This window comes from Corvus brachyrhynchos, unplaced genomic scaffold (genome assembly GCF_000691975.1).
Source record: "Corvus brachyrhynchos isolate BGI_N302 unplaced genomic scaffold, ASM69197v1 scaffold80, whole genome shotgun sequence".
Classification (NCBI taxonomy): domain Eukaryota; kingdom Metazoa; phylum Chordata; class Aves; order Passeriformes; family Corvidae; genus Corvus; species Corvus brachyrhynchos.
The window spans coordinates 3457733-3474729 of NW_008236769.1; the positions used below are offsets into that span (position 1 = coordinate 3457733).

Consider the following 16997-nt stretch of genomic DNA (forward strand, 5'->3'; position numbering starts at 1 on the left):
CATGGCCCACATAACTGAGTATACCTTTAACATACTGATGCATCTGCCACTGTACAGACTTTCAAATCTAAATTATGGACAATAAATCAACTTCATTAATTAAAGTAGCAATAAATAGCACTACCCTCATGTCTCCACAGTTTCTACCAAGTGAGCTTGGCACTTCAAATTAGTGTTTCAACACACGATTTTAATTTGCCTTTCACAAGACTAAAATATTTGTTCTTCGAACACTACACAGATTGAGGGAATACACAAGTTAAAATACTAATCTCTTATGAATCCTGCATTTTGTATCTTCTACTTTGAATAACCATCCCAGTCACTGAATTTTCTTTTAGAACTAAGCTTTCTCTACCAAAAATTTGACCATTCATTATTGCCTGTGACCAAGAACATAAAACATTATTAATTTTCATGAAGGCAATAATGGGAAATATGTCTTTTACTATACTTCAGAAAGAGGCTTCAGCTACTCTTGACATCTACAAGTTATATCAGATGCTTTTAAAAGAGTCAGTTTGCTGAGTTTTCTATATGGAGATTTTATGAACTAGACTTCACTGAAAAACATTTTGCAAGACTGCAGTAGGTAGTTCTGTCTAAAAAAATGCCATGAAATCATAAGTGGATTGGAAAAAGTAGGCAGAGCAAGTCTGAAACAACAGCCTAGTATCACAGTACACAACAGCTTCCCATTCAACAGTCACCATGAAGAGTTTCTAATCTTTGGAAAGAGCCACACAAGGAGTCCAGAAAATACATTACTATTTTAAAATGGTTCAGTATTTTACATGGTTACCCAATAGTTCCACTTTTTCAGGTGACCTGATGCTTAACTTTGTCTGAAAAAACACCTAGCCAGAACACACAAACATACTGCAACAAGACTGAGTGAGAAAGATATGATACCTTTCTCTCTGGAGCTGAAACCCAAGGTAAGCACAGTGGATCACAGAATCCAGGACTGTAGGTTTTAAAGAGCTACAGCTACTTTGGGTAAAAACAACCAGAAACACTCCACCACATCATCTTTCAATGTGTGCTGGCAGACACTTCAGCACAGCTACCTAGCAGGTCATGTTTCCCCTTGGGCAATGTGAGAAGAGAAATTTCAGTTTCACCAACTGAACTGCTCTCCCAGGACTGACATGAAGCTCAGAATGAAGCACTGAGAAACAGTGATGAGATATCCCATACTGCTACTATTCAGTTTTCCAACTGAGCTACAAATATTTGAGTTTCTCAAGCAGAGAGCTCAGAGGAGATGAAGCATTAGTGGTGTGAGCAACAGAAAATGTACTGAAGAATCTCTTCTAACACTGTAATAACTTGGACTGCAAAGTCCTTTGGTAGTGTCCAGAAATAAACGGGTGAGGCTCCAATATCATATAGCTTTCAAGCTGCAATTCAAATACACATAATTTTTTTCTTCTGTTGCTGAATGCATCTTTAGGAAGAGATTGGGTAAACTTAGGTAAATTTTTGAGCTCTTTATGATGAATTCAAGCAAGGTCCACATACTACCCAAAGTATACAAAGTATTTCAAATACTTCAGCTTAAAGCTCCCAGAGCTCAGTCTTCTGGACACAGTAAAGGCTAGAAAAACATCTTCAAAGTAAAATGATGGTAGAAGTATACAAAAGGATTTAGGGACAAAGAAAAAAAATCTTTGACAAATGAGCAGGTGAAAATACTCATTAAAGGAAGCTCAATACCAACAGGCAGATAAAAAGTAGGAACAGACAAAGAATAAGTAACACTTTGAAGCAAACAACATTAAAGTAAGCAAAAAAGTATAACTTGATTTGAGCCAGTGGTTCTAAACAACAGGCTATTTTAGTTGAAATTGGTATATATCTGAGTTGTACTTGTCTTCTGCATGCAGCCAGAGGATATGTAGATGATGACAGATAGAGGTACATTGCAGGAACAGCATATTGCATTCCCAGTAGCAACATATCATAACCCACTGAAGTCTGGCCATGCCACAAATCCATAGTGATGTCTCTCTGAAGTTTTCACACCACAATAACTATGATCCAGTAGCAATCATGCATGGAAGAGGAAGGGAGAGAAAAAAAAAAAAAACAAAACCTTGATTGCACTGGGTACAGTGTAATCATCTACAATGCTATAATTCACATCCATTTGTTTCAGACTTGTTACAGCCTTCACTGTTAACTTGTTTCTGATCCCACTATATCAACTACATACAGCCAGAGAAGGTGTGTGAGACTGTAGAGCCTTTCTGGGGAAATGAGTTGTTGCAGTGCTTGCCTGTCCTCGCAGTGAAGAAGTTTTGCTCTCATGTGCAGTTACACTTCTCACTTTGATTTATGCTTGTTGGCTCACCACAGCAATGAGCCCGGCTTGAGCTTCTCCATAACCACCTCCCAAGTACTGGAAGGCTGCTATTTTGTCCCACCTAAGTAATTTTCCAATGGGTTTTAGTTCAAGTAGATGCAATTCTACCCATAGATCCCATAGGACAAAGAAGCCCCCAAAGATAACTTGAGAACTGATCGAAGTTAAAAGCTGTTCCAAGCAAGTTGTAAATCAGCTGTACTCTTTAATTAGAAACAGCCTATCCCATTGGGTGCACAGAGAATGAGAGCCTTCCAAAACTCTTAATACACTGCAGAGATGCATTTTATTCCACCACCATTGCTTCGGGAAAAAAGGATAGAAGGCTTCCAACTCACACAAGATTATTGATAGCAGAATTCATTATTTTTCATTCCTCCTTCAAAGTTAGCCAAGAGAAGTAAATACACTATCTGCACATAGTAGCACACAGCACTGTACAGCTTAGAAATTTTATTCTTCAAAGGAGCATATCTACACCTCCTGTTTGTCAGCAGAGGAAATTACTATTACACCCATTCAAAAATAGCATATAACAGCTACTGAAGCTCATTTGCAAAATATAAACAAACTTTAAAAGCACCAAAGCCTGTTTTCATTATATTTCACTTTAAAATGGAAGAACATGTCAGTAATCAAACCTCTGTGTGTTCACACAGGAGCACTTTCTACTCACAACTGAGCCCATCAGGCTCCTTAAGTAGTTCCAAGATGTTACAGGGATATGCATCCTCTGGGAAGGTCTAAAAGTAGTTCAGGCTTTATGAGCTCAGGAAATATAGAATCCACCTACAAAATTATCCAAGTACCTCAAAACAGAATGCTAGTGCACAGCACCCAAATCATCTCCATGGGCTGGTTTAAGTATGATGTCCTAAAAATCTGACTCTAATATATAAGGTCAGAATAACAAACATCAGAATAAGTGACTCCTATTACCTCAACAGAGAAATTACAGAGAGCTTTCAGACTTGCATCTGAAAGGAAGGCAAATCACTACTTTCCTACAAAAAACATTGTGCTATATCTGCCAGAGGCAGAAAATATTTGTGCATCCATGTCCAAAGCCGCAATCTGCTGAACTTCAACACATCTGGCAACTGCTGTCTGTGAATGTGACTTGCATGTCATCAAGTGAGAGGAAAGCCCAAGATTAAGAGCTAAGCAGAAGGTTGTGCCAGTTTTTCCATTAAGAATTCTCTGCAAACAGAATTTCTCTAGTCAAACTACTCAATCTCATTAAGCCTAGCAATATCAAGTTTACCAACCACATGAGTAAAAACCGGAATCTGAGAAGTTCAAGACTGTTCTTACAGCATTTGGGTGTCCAAGAAGTTTTTCCCCAGGTCAAGAACCACTTAAGCAGGACTCCATTTTCCAGGCTAAATAGTGACTAGCTAAAAAAGGTATCTAAGTTATTCTCCATTTAATTTCAAATATAAATTAGATATTTGTTTCAGTAAGGAAAATATAAATTCTGAATGGAATCAGGACACTACTGCAAACTCAGCTTCTTATTTGTGTAGGAAACAGTGAAAGGTACTTCTTAACTATAATACTACATTGAAACAGGGTACACTACTTGGAACTTAAGGTATTTTCTGTCCTTCATTTTCTTCTCCCATGAGTTTGATGTCAAGTCCAAAATTACCACATCCTTCTCCTACCCCATCAGTTCTCCCTACATTATGCAGAACAGTGTTTTGTGCTGTCAAGAGCTTATACTCATTTTGCCTTTTTAAAATGTTTTTTTCACTAAGAAGGAAAGCTAGAAATTAAGGCTGCTGTTTTCTGTATTCTATATTATATTTCTATAAATAGTTGGTCATTATTCCTATTAACTCTGCCTACAGCACAAGAAAAAAGCATGAAAAACATAATAAAAGCCTGGAAACTGCAGGCTGGGAAGCCTCATCTCAATGCCTGGGAAGGCTATAGGGCAAAATAGAAGCTATTTCTATTCCAGACACAGTAAGGACAAGATGATGACTGGGAGTAGTCAGCATGGATTTAACACTGGGAAAATGATGCCTGACCATCCTGGTAGCTTCCTACAATGAATAAGGAACTTGGCAGTAGATGCTTCTGGTACTGCCATTCATAATGATTGTCCTTATAGACAAACTGATAGAGTACAGACTACAGAAGCAGATAGTGAGGTGGATTAAAAAGTGCCTAAAGTCCCAAGTTCAAAGAGCTGTGGTCAGGGGCACAAAGTCCACTGAGAACAATCACTAGTGATGCACCCCAGGGGTCAGTAATGGAACCAGTACTGTTCAAAACTTCATTCACAACCTGGAAGATGGGACATATTGCACCCTCAGCATATGTGCAGATAATACAAAACTGGAAAGAATGACCAGTGCACTAGGTGTGTGCACTGTCTGTCAGAGGCACCTGGACAGGCTGGAGAATTGCTTGAAAAGGAAACTTGGGAAGGGCAACAAAAGGGAAATGGAAAGCCCTGAACCTGGAGAAGAATAACCCCATACACCAGCACACACTGGAGAACCACCAGCTGGAAGAACCACCACAGAGAAAGGCCTAGAGTGCAGGTGAGTAAGAAATTAAACTGAAGCCAGCAATGTGTCCTTGAACAAAAGGCCAACAGCATCCTGGGCTGTAATCATGAGTGTTGCCAGCAGGTCAAGGCAGGTGCTCCTTCCCCTACAATCAGCACTGGTGAGACAGATGGAGAGGTGTGCCCAGTGCTGGACTCCCCACTACAAGAGACAGGGACATACTGGACAAGTCCAGGGAAGAACTGTTAAGATGACTAAGCAGGCAGATTGAAGCACCTGTCACACTGGAAGAAGTTGAGAGAGCTGGGACTGTTTAGCCTGAGGAAGAAAAGTCTCAGAGATATCTCAGTGTGTATAAATAAGTGATACACTTCCATCTCAAGTAAGGAAGACTGAGCCAGACTCTTCCCAGGGGTGCACAGTGAAAGGACAAGAGGCAATCGGCACTAATCAAAGTACAGGAAAACTGTATTTCAACTTAAGAAAAGTGTTTGACTGTGAGGGTGGTCGCACTGAAACAGGCTGCCCAGAGAGGCTGCAGACTCTCCATTGCTGGAGACATTCAAAACCCAACTGGAAACAGCCCTCAGCCACCTGCTCTGATGGACCTTGAGTGTAGCATGGGATTAGACAATTTACAAAGACTGCTTCAAGCCTCCACTATCTTGTGAAGCTCACTCATTGGACTTTATTCTACAAAGTATACCACAAAGAAGGAAACAAGCTATAAAACCTCCACAGAGTAACAAAAGTTCAAATATCAGATGAAACAAGGATGATTTTGACAATACCTGGAATTACTTCCAGGAAAAAAAAAAAAGGCAAAGAAAGGGGAGGTGAAGCTGACCTAGTAGGTGGAATTTAGCTAGGGTTCGAACAGATTGTTTAGAGAGACAAGGCCTGCAGAGAGTCCTGATAGGTTTGTAACTGTCTTTCTACCACAGAGTTCAGACAGTAAGTTTTCACCCAAGCATTTTACTATAACAGCTGTACGGACATTCTGCCTAACTAGCCAGAAAAGCTGGTGCACCTTAAAAAAAAATTAAGGGAAACTTTGCCATATTGTATTTGATTATCTGTCTAGACTATTATTAAAGACAAGCCACCACAATGAACTACATACTATGAAGGAAAATAGGAAAATAAAACATTTCTTCTGATGAAGTTTCAACCAGGCTCTTCATAGTAAATGAGGTAATGTAACAGTATGAGTCACTGAAGTTGCAGCCAGATCCCTCGTACATTTTGGAGTTTAACTGTAAAATTCCAGATAGAAGAATTCTGCAATCAAAATAAGGAGTATCTTAGATAATCTTTCAAATATGCTATATTAAAATGTAATCACAAGTCAATTTTCACCTGTGGCCACCTAATATTAAATCAGTATGCTAATAAAATTCAGTTGGCTCTGGAACAGATAAATGTGATTTTTACAGATTAAAATGAAAATGTATAGCTTTAAGTTTAATATCAGTGCTCTATAGAATCGACTTAAAATAGCTTCTGAACACAAAACACCATTTGAAACAAAAACATTGGCACAAGAGCTCTGCAGAATCAGATTTAGTTTTACCATTTTGCAACAGTGCAAATTACCCATTTCAGAGGAAGCAAGAAAGAAGAGCATCCAGCAAACAATGCCACAAAGGATGAGCACAAAACAGATGTGGGAAAAATAAACAGCGTTCCTGCCCCGGAATTTGTAAAAAGGTCTGCAAAGAGCAAACAGCACTTCTCACTGCAATTTGACTTCTAGACCTATAAAAGGAGTCCCATGAGAAAAGACACTCAGATGAATAAAATATAATAAAAATAAATAGTGGGCATTGACAAGGCTTTTAGAAGAACATTGCTCTTGGACTTAGAGTTTTATCAAATATTTTGTAGTGTTCTGTAATCAAAATGTAGCTATAATTTGATTTTTTTAAAATTCCATTAGAACACTGCGTCTTTTTAAATACTGTCTTCAAACTTTGTCTACCTCTGATTCAAGAGACATTTTTAGAAAACACATTTGAAGTTGTTTTGACAAAAGCCTGCTAATGCAGAATAACTTTTTTATTCTTTTTCTTAAAAAACTATAAATACAGGTGGCCAGTATAATTAATGTAAGATAGTCCCACACTCCCTTGGTAAGTGATTAACACCGCAGGCTTTGTGATCTCCTCCCTGTTCTAAGAGGATGAATGTGCTGTGCACTGCCCTTAAACTATGCAAGGCTAGCTAAAAGAAGGATTTTTCACATCCATGATTAACAAGGAATAACAGTTCACCCCCTTCAGGGCTGTTCAAAACCAGGTATCCTCTACCTGAACTCATTATTCTTCCATTACCTATCACACACCTGTGCGAAAGTATTAACCCTTCAAATGCTCAAATACTCCGACTGAAGCCGCACGGGTGATTAAGTACCAATGCTGTAGGGAGGAGACAAGAGTAACATCAAGCAGCCTTAAAAAACAAGCACATGCATAATCCCACAAGTTTTAATCAGTCAAACCTAGACTTTCCCAGCAGCAGCAGTCAGAACTGTTCAGAATGTACTCCAAATGAAAAAATTACTTCCCAGACTTCACTAATGAACTTGCACACCAAAATGAAGACCAGCATTCAGTGAGAAAAGAAACTGTAAACTAACTTTCAGCTAAAGAGCTGGTATCAATTTGAGAGCTCAGTAAAACCACTATGTAACGCAAGATCTTACCACCAAAAAACTGATTTCATTGACACAGTTTATAGGCAAGCACAAGATGAAATATTGTTAATTTATCAGCTGTGCTTTTAGGAACTATAGCGATATAAATGACTCCTGGAACAGTAGTTCCACTGCTAACACAGAATTTTTGCCAGGGATCCTAAAAATCCACATTAGCCTTGACACTTTACACCTAAGTGTTTGTAACTTGGGGGGAAAAAAAAAAAAATCATATTTTTCTTCAGCTAAAACCAAAAAACTGCATCATAAAAAGAGAAGACATTTAACATTTTTTCCAGAATTCCCTGCTCCTAAATTTTTGATCATATATCTTCATAGAAGTGAAATCTAAGGCTTCTAACACTTCTCTTCTGTAACTGAAATAACTATATATTACCAGATTCAAAACTCAGAAACTTCAGCCCAAACCTGCTTATTCTGGGATTAATTTATTGATGCTGCTGACATTTAAAGAATCACAGAAAATATTGCTAGTCCTCTTTTAGAAGTGTTTTCCTACTTGGAATTCGCATTTTATTGATAGAGCTAGTCAATTAATTGGAATAAAACTGCAATCTCATGCCACACATCAATGCATAATGAAAAGTTAGCACATAGGTTTATTTTAATTTCTGGACAACATGTTTTTTCCCCATCAGTGATTCAGTAAGTCTGCACCCTAAAAAAGAGCATACACATAATACAGTGTGGCCCTTTACTAGACTAGACAGAAAGAACAGTACTTGTTCATCTAGTCTCTTTTGAAGCAGCTGTTAATGCTCTTGATAAATGCCAAGGCCTGCTGCAGTTATGCCCAAGACAAACTGTATTTGTTTTTACCCTAGATGGAACATTTTATTTCTTAGCCTACCCTGCGATGCATGACTTTGTAAGATGAGCTCTGTAAAACACCATACATTCAGAGACCATTTAATAATTTCAAAACCTACTAATGCAGTGTAATAGTTTACCACGTTTATCCAACTAGGTTAGAGCTCAAGCAGATAACTCTAATCCCCTAATACATGAAATACACCTAAACCCCACTTTATTTTACTGAAACTCACTTAATATTTTTGACAAGATGATCTCCTTTGTATTGAGGTTATAATTAAGCCCTTGCTCCAGCTGAAGCTGCAAACACAGTAATTTCACACACAGATTTGTATCCTGGAAAGAAATCCACCTAGTACCACAGTTTGTTTACTAAGTAGAAAGAACTTTTCCTTGAAACTATTTTGTTGAAATATACTTTACCTTCTGTGAGATGGCACAGAAGTAAGTTTCAAATTGCTCGTCCACAGCATGTACAAAACAATACTGATTTTCAGTACTACTCAAACTCTCATAAGTCCACACCTAAGTAAACGCTCTCTTCATGTTAACTTTGAATAACCTGCTTTAATGTATTTATGGAGATGAAGCCCAAATAAATAGCAAGTAGAAGCAATTCCTCAGTTTGTCATTTTAGAACTGTGTTGCAAAAATTTAGAAAAATCAATGAACTGTAACAAAACATTTAATTCTTGAAATGTTTCTTTCTACATCATTCAGTAATGCATTGTAAGAAACATGAATATATAACATAGCTTTCAGTTTAAAAGCTACTTCATGTACCAACTTGATGTTCAACCCTTACAGCATTCTTTTCTTCAACTCATGATTTCAGCTTACTCACATCATGTAGCTCAGGAGGGCTGTTTCTTGGGGAGGTATGGTGGGGTATTTAGCCCAGACACCAACTCAGAAGTTGCTGTTAGTCCTTTGAGAGTAACATTTTATCTACACACAAGTTTTCAGCAGAAATAGGTTTGGTGGGGATTGGTGGTTTTTTTTCCTTTGTTTGTGGGTTTTTGGGTTGGGGGCTTTTTTTTGTAGTTTGGCTTAAGTCTACACCAGTAACACTTTAGAACTGTTAACATAATAAATGGACATTTTAAAAATAAAATATATTAATTCAATTATCAAAAGTATAGGGGCTTGGCCTGGAAACATTTTAGGCCACACAAGTAACCTTTCTCACAAGAGTAATCAGTGAGACTACTCATGCAAACCAAGTTATTCACATGGTAAATGTCTGCAGAATCAGACTCCAAATTAGCATTTTAGGGACATACTGCTCCTTCAATGGATTATTCATAAATACAGGAAGAAAAAGAGTGAGTAGTTTTAAAACTATTGCTGTAAACTCTTCCTGTTCTGACATTTTTTCCATGTCATAGCCTTAGCATAGTAACAGCTGGAATCCCAACTACTATACCTAAAAAACATATTAGGAAAAATTATGATTGAAAAGTTTTCCTATCAGGCATTTTTTTTTTTTAAATAAATGAAAAGGCAACTGCTCTTCTCTATAAACAAGTGAAGAGTATATTTAGCCCTCAAAACCTGACAACCCTATATTTCTGGAATACATAGAATGGTAAAGAAATTTTAGATTTAACTAGCTTCTAATAGAACTGGTTCAACAATCTACAGTAGCTGTCTTCAACAAAATTTTATACTTCCCTCCAGATGACAACAACTTGTAAAAACACTCGGATATTTTGAGCAGTATTTGCAACACCAGCGAATGAGGTGAACTTGGGGATAACAATGGCCTACACTTACTAAAAATAAATTTTAAAGCTGTGTCTTATAGTGTTAGTTTTTATAAAGTGGAAACTTTCAGTTTATCTTCTTTTTGCTTTCTTAAGATACTATTTCAAAGTATTATAAACATCACACCCAAGATGACAGCTTTACAAAGAAAGAAGAACAAGTATTTAATTTCACATTCTCATGAGGAGTTGCTTCAAAAGCTTTCCCCCATAATAAGCAGTGATCTCTGGAAACCCATAAGCATTGTGAAAATCCTCCATGTCTTGACCCTTTTCGTCTTCCTGCGATGAAGCATATTGAAAACCACTGCTGACACGTGACAGTGGTCTCTGTAAGAGAGGTTCACAAAATGTAACAGGCCACATCCAATCCTTTCTCTGTGGGACCTGCCATGTACCGAAGAGCCATATACTCTTTAGAGGCCCTGCTCAGGAACATGGGCTCACACAAGTTACTAGCTAATACAGAAAGTCTTGCAGATGTTAAATACAGTCAAGACTAATTAATACAAGAATTTTTAGCACTGCTTCAGGATGTACTCAAAGGTACAAGTTGTCCCTACTGAGCTTCAATTCATACATCCCATTTTTCAGTCAAAGAGGGTTGTTTCAGCAGACAGAGCATCTACATGACACAACAGACCATGTGATTCTTCTGTTCAGTATCCAGTCTGAGAAGAAAACCAGATTTGTGGCAGACTTGCCAGCTCAGGCAGTGTTGTACCAAACTGGACTGGAGCCTTAAGAACTCACCCCTTAAGAGCCTTCAAGACCGTCAGAGATTGGAACTAAGTGACCACTGCAGTGTATAGCCATTTATTTGACTGAAGACTTATCACAGAAGTATCCAGCTGAAAGGCTTACAGCAGTATCAGCAATTCACCAGTGTTTCTCCAGCTACTAAAGTTTCCACAAGCCGAAAACTTACTAAGCTGCTAATATCCACCTTGTTTTCCCTCCTATTTCTTAAGCAGCACGCATAGCCACACAATCATTTATTGCAAACTGAACACTTTTACTTTAATACAGGCTGCTGTAGTAATAATCACTTGTTACAGCAGTATTTACTGTAGCCTTGGGTTCCATTGCACTTCTACAATTACACTGGTGTGATACAAATTCCCATTGTGGAACACACTAGGTCTAAATAGCTTTGTGTACATAGTAACCTACATACCTAGTGTACTAGAGATACATTGTTGTTTTATTAAGTTATAGGAGAAACCACCTGACAGATTTTTATGGATCTAATAAAATCAATCTTAAGTAAATCTCTTCTGAAGAGGTCAAAATTTTCTTCTCTGAGATTAATTTTGCAAAGTGTTTCAATTCCTCCATTACAGGGAGCTGAGGATACCCAGCATTTTGAATTATCAGACCTATAAATGAGTATTCACAAGTAATTCATTAACCAACCAAACAGTTCCTCCTAAATCAGAGTTAGTGGTCTAAAACAAAAAAAATTTGTAACTGAAATTCCAGTTAAAAACAAACAAACAACCCCCCGAAAAACAAAAAAAAAAAAAAACCTACCACCCAAAAAAACAACAACAAAAAAACCCCACCACTTCACTTAGATAGATGGGCATTTCTTTTTTTCCAAAAGGGAAACTACTGTGAAAGTCTGTTGTTCACGTTAAAGAGTACTAAAGTACAGGAAATATATTTTAAAATTCAGCCTGTATACACTAGCAAGATACTTCAACATAAGCAGTGATACATGTAAATAATCTTATAAATCAAATTGACTTCATTTAAGCTGCAGTGAAGTTCTCTTACACCTTCTGCTTGCATGCTGAAAGGTCTGCATCAGGTATTCTTTGACAGCAGCTTGGCACATTACACTTAGAGTGAAAATTTAACACCCTACACATACACACTGAAAAAAAATTAAAAAGCTTTAAAGTGCTTGCTATTTAATGTATAAAAGAAAATACTTGAACAAAGTACCCAAAGGTTTCCTGAGAAATTTTGGATTTCAAAATCCCAAGGAGATGAATTGGCTGTCAGATAACAATGCGCCTTCATCAGATGGACTTGGCAGTTGTAAACAAGAAGAATTCTCTCAGCTTTCCCCCACAAATATGAAATATTTGCTCTTAGCCAACAGCTGGGGCAGTTTAAAGACATCCTGCATATATATTCAAATTACAAGTCACCCACACACCTAACACAAACTGAATTCCACCAAACTAAAGAAACTGACAAGTATTGGAACAGATGTAATATAACTCTGAAGACAAAACATAACCTAACTTTGTAGGTCCAAATAACTAAACTTTCAGATAGCATAGTTTGCCTGCTGAAGGGCGAACAAACATAACTCACAAAGTATCCAAAAGTATCACAATTTCTCTTCAGAACTAGTATCTTATGTAAATGGAAAATATCTATTGTTTTCCAATTATCAAGGGAAAACCAAAGCAAAAATGAAACAATGTAATGGCAAAATACAAACACATCAGACAAGTAAGTTAACTATTGAAGTTCATTTTTCTCTCATAAAACAATTCTATACTTCAGAAATATAAATAGTAAATGCCTTGATATTATGACAAAAGTTAAAAAGTTGTTTTAAATTTGTTAATAAATTACATAGCAGGATCATACTTTGATATACTTAAGAAATGAGGCTGCTGATAAACTGTTTTAAAACTTAAGCATTTGTAAGCATCAGTGTCAAACCACATTCACAGTGAAAGTGTGGATCTTCTAATGTTTGTTCATGTTTCATATATATGTATTTACATTTGCAATATGAACTACACTGCTGTTTAATTTTTTATCTAGACGCCATAAACCAAATTTAGAAATGTGTATATATTATTCCAATATATCCGTCAGCAAGAAAAGCTGTTTAAAATCCCTATACCTTGTACAAAGTTGAAAACACATTGTAAAAATGCATTGAATTAGGTGTTTTAATATGACTTAGAAATGCGCAGCAGTTTTTTTTTTCCCAAAGAGCAATCGATCTCATTAAAATTTATTAAAAAAAGTTGTACTCCATAATAACACTCCCTTTTTTTAGGTCAAAAAGTTACTTCAGCATATTTGAAAAAATGAGGTAATTATCTCAAGTATGTCATATTTTAACTATTATAGAAATATCATAATTACAGTATTGGTTACTAAGTCTCTTGAATAGCTTTGTCTAAATGACCAACCAAACCATAATGGTTTGTGGAGGTTTTTGTTTTAAACACACAGCAGCTGTGGATACAAAGCAACTATGATATGACAAACCACGTTCAGGCAAGGGCTGCTTTTCAGTGGAGTAAAGTAGCAATACTTTTATAAAGTTAAAGCAGCAGCAAATGAAACACTAAGCAAGACCTCAGAGGTATGCTTAAAGAAAAGGTGATACAATGAAAATGCAAAAACTAAGATGCCTAATAATGAAGACACAAGTTCTACGGGAACATATATATTAATACTTTCCAGGCTCCACACTGAAACTACGTCCAACAATCAGCATCTTGCCTTTAACAAGTCAGATGTCCCAAGTCGCACAATACATTTTTAAAAAATTTCGTTTGAAGAGTAACAAAATAAGGCACATACTGAAAACTAGTTTGGGAATTACTCATTTCCTAGGTTTCCTGCAACTAAGCAGGTGTTTGTACTTCAACTTCACCAGATAAGGTCCTCTCATCTCTGCTCCATCTTCTCTCCCCACAGTACTCAATCTTTTTTAAATCCAAATTCAGATTATTTTTGAAAACTAACAGTTCATATTTTTTCTAAGCCTTCGTAAAACCTTTCACCATATAAAAACTGGAGAAGAATTCAATTACTGCTATGTACCAAGACAACACTTTACAGCCAGTAGTTACTTCCAATAAGACATATAAAACATCCAACACTAACACCTAACACTATAGGTCAAGAACAGGCTTTTCTTGGTGCGTTTGTGTTTTCAAAAATCCTTGCGTATTCAAGATTAAAGTGAAAATATTTGATAGTATTCAAACTATTTGCAACAGGAAAATTGCAGTTTGCACTTTGAATCCAGACTGCTCTTGAATGCTCATCCCCAACCTAGTCTCTAACATACTGCTTGAGAATTTCTTACTTCTCTTGTGTCTCAGTAAGGCTAGAAGTCCCAAGTTTAAAAAAAAATAAATTAAAAAATCTGAAGCCTGAGTACCTTAATACACAACTCATTTGACCCCCCCAGAAGTTGATACTTTTAGAATTAAAAATACTTACAGCCTCTCCAGTTCTTTTAAATCCTGGAATGCTCCTCTCTCAATAGTACTAATCTTGTTCTCCATGAGCTGACTGAAATACAGAAATTTTTATATGTAAGTTTTAATATCTCTGAGACAACTTGTTGCATTAACAATGGTCATTTAAAGGCAGCTACATATTCTTTAAAACAATACAACAGCTATTCTAGACTGACATCCACTTTAACCTTCTGTATCCCTGTCACCAGCAATTTACACAGGCTCATATACCCAAAAAGGAAAATACACCTCGGTAAAAGAAACAGGAATTGATATTATATTTGCTCATTTACTTAAGGAGTCCCAAGTTAAAAAGCCACACATATGCCTACACGCTGTGGGCACACATGCACACACACCACTGCCCTTCGGCAAGACCCCAGTTGAACAGTATGAAGGCGATACTGGTCTCACATGAGAATAACAAAACTGAAACGCGGAATCGTGGTGCTGGAAGAAACATGAGGGAAAGACTGAACAGAGACTGTAACCGTAACAGTAGTTCTGCTTTGTAACAGAATTAGAAATTACTACAATTTTGTATTTATTTCAGAGGGAAAAGGAAATGGATTTTACAAGACTACTTGCTCGAATTAAACTGGCCTTAACAAATAAGCTAAGTAGTTAGATATTTCCTCAGAACACACACAAAAAAACCCCAACCAAAAAACAAAACAACCAAAAAAAATCCCAAAAAATCACAAACCACCTCCAAATTTTAAAGCTTCGATAATGCTCGAAAAAAATTGTTTCAAACAAATAAACAAGAACCCACCCAAACAAACCAAACAATTCCTTCCTCAACTTCACTGATAAAGTCTTTCCTTTTCGTCCAGAAACTACAGAAGAGTAAAAATAATCACCTGGGACTTACTTTTACATCCAGTAAAAGAAAAACTTTCTTAATTAATTCCCTTATAGTTCTGATTGAGAGTACCCATTTTCAGTGTGAACTATAAATTTCACAGCCTTAAACTGAAGTAACTCCAACAGTTATTCAACCAATTTTAGCAACTCTTACTTGTAAGCTGTGTGCTAAATTAAGTCCTCAAATTCTCATAATCTTAAGGGGAGATTAAAAAAAAATTGAACAAATTATATTTAAGGGAATTGCTAACTTGTACATAACAGTGTATAACACTTGGCAGAGTGGTTTTAAGTTCAGATACAGTAATACAATAGTTAAAAAGTAGTAACCCATCCAGCTAATGAACTGAAATGTAACTATAACCTGTAGCATCAGTACTAAAAGTTATCAATGAGAGAAAGGGAAAACTTACAGAACTCGAAGGTGCCTTAGACCAGCAAAGTCAGTCTTCGTGATTCTTGTGATGTTATTTCCATTAAGATCCCTAAGAAGAATAATTTGTAAGCAGCTAAATTAAAACATTCAAAAGCTATTTTTAAATTGTTTTGTTTGTTTTCATGGGCACAGAGTTTTCAAAAGTTAGGAGACATAAATGAATGCGACGAACCATTCCTACAATTAACACCATGGGTGTTCCTGATCTCCAAGTAACTGAACTAAGGTTTATCTTGAAACCAGCAGTTTGAAACTTCGTAACAAGAGAGTCAGTTCTGCCTGCCATGACAAAGCTCATGTTTAACTATAGTCTTTACCCATAGAAGAGTCCAAAGCTCTCTGAATGGGGCTATAACTGCATTTAGGAAACCACCAAACTTAGTACTTACGTGTATATCTATATATATGCTACAACCTTTATTTGACTGTTACAAAAACAAAGTGACTGAAATAAAGACAATTTTCACCATTTCAAGCAATTTTCAGATTTCCTCGTATGCCTAAAAAGGTGGCATAGGGCTTAACAACCTATAACAAACATTAGATTTCAAACAAGCATTAACACTTGGAGTAAGTGGTGGGAAATAAGACTTTACCAAAACTAAGCTCTCCACTTGCTGCACAGGAAGCAATACTGACTGCAGAATGCAAAGCATTTTCAGAAGCAACAGAAACCTGTATTTAGGCCCTAGCACTTCTGATCATACTTCTATACTAGTTTTTCTTCTGGAGTATATGCCTCTTTTTCATAACTTTTTTGGGTTTAAGATATAAATGTCTTTCAATTCCAATCACTACAAATAAAACCAGACTTGGCCATACATGAGATAAACCATTAGGAAGTGGTATTGCATGGAAGCTATTCTAACAATTACAGCTCATTCCCAACGTAGCTAGGGGGAAAAAAAAGTAGTATTTTTTTTAGTGTTTTATACCACATATGGCCAAAACAGCACACGAAACCACACTAGTCTCAGGAGAAATGTATCCCTGATACTCTTCCTAAGTGAAATTCACCCCTCCAGACGCGCGTCCACATGCCATCATTTAAATGACTTATCAGAGTGTAAGAAATAATGCGCACACCACTTCCACTCCTAGGACCCCTCTGAAAGGCAGCCTGGTATGATAAATAACCGACCACATGCAGAAAACTGCCCAGCTGCGGGTACGAGAATGGAGGGAGGGATCACCGTTACGGCACGACTGAGTGCCTGCGAGCGCGGCTATCGCCCAGCGGCGTGCCCTCGCCCACCGGCAGATGCGCGCCCCCGCCC

General features: G+C 37.0%; 1 protein-coding gene across 1 annotated transcript in view; it reads right to left on the reverse strand.

Annotated features, from left to right (window-relative positions):
* Positions 1 to 16660, reverse strand: part of SLIT2 (slit guidance ligand 2) — a 262238-nt gene extending 245578 nt beyond the window's left edge. Inside the window, exons 1-3 of the mRNA XM_008645128.2 lie at positions 16656 to 16660; positions 15698 to 15769; positions 14398 to 14469 (exon numbers count right to left, since the gene is read on the reverse strand). Of these exons, the coding sequence (XP_008643350.1) occupies positions 14398 to 14469; positions 15698 to 15769; positions 16656 to 16660 (149 nt within the window). The remainder of the gene's footprint in view (positions 1 to 14397; positions 14470 to 15697; positions 15770 to 16655) is intronic.
* Between the last annotated feature and the right edge of the window lie 337 nt (positions 16661 to 16997).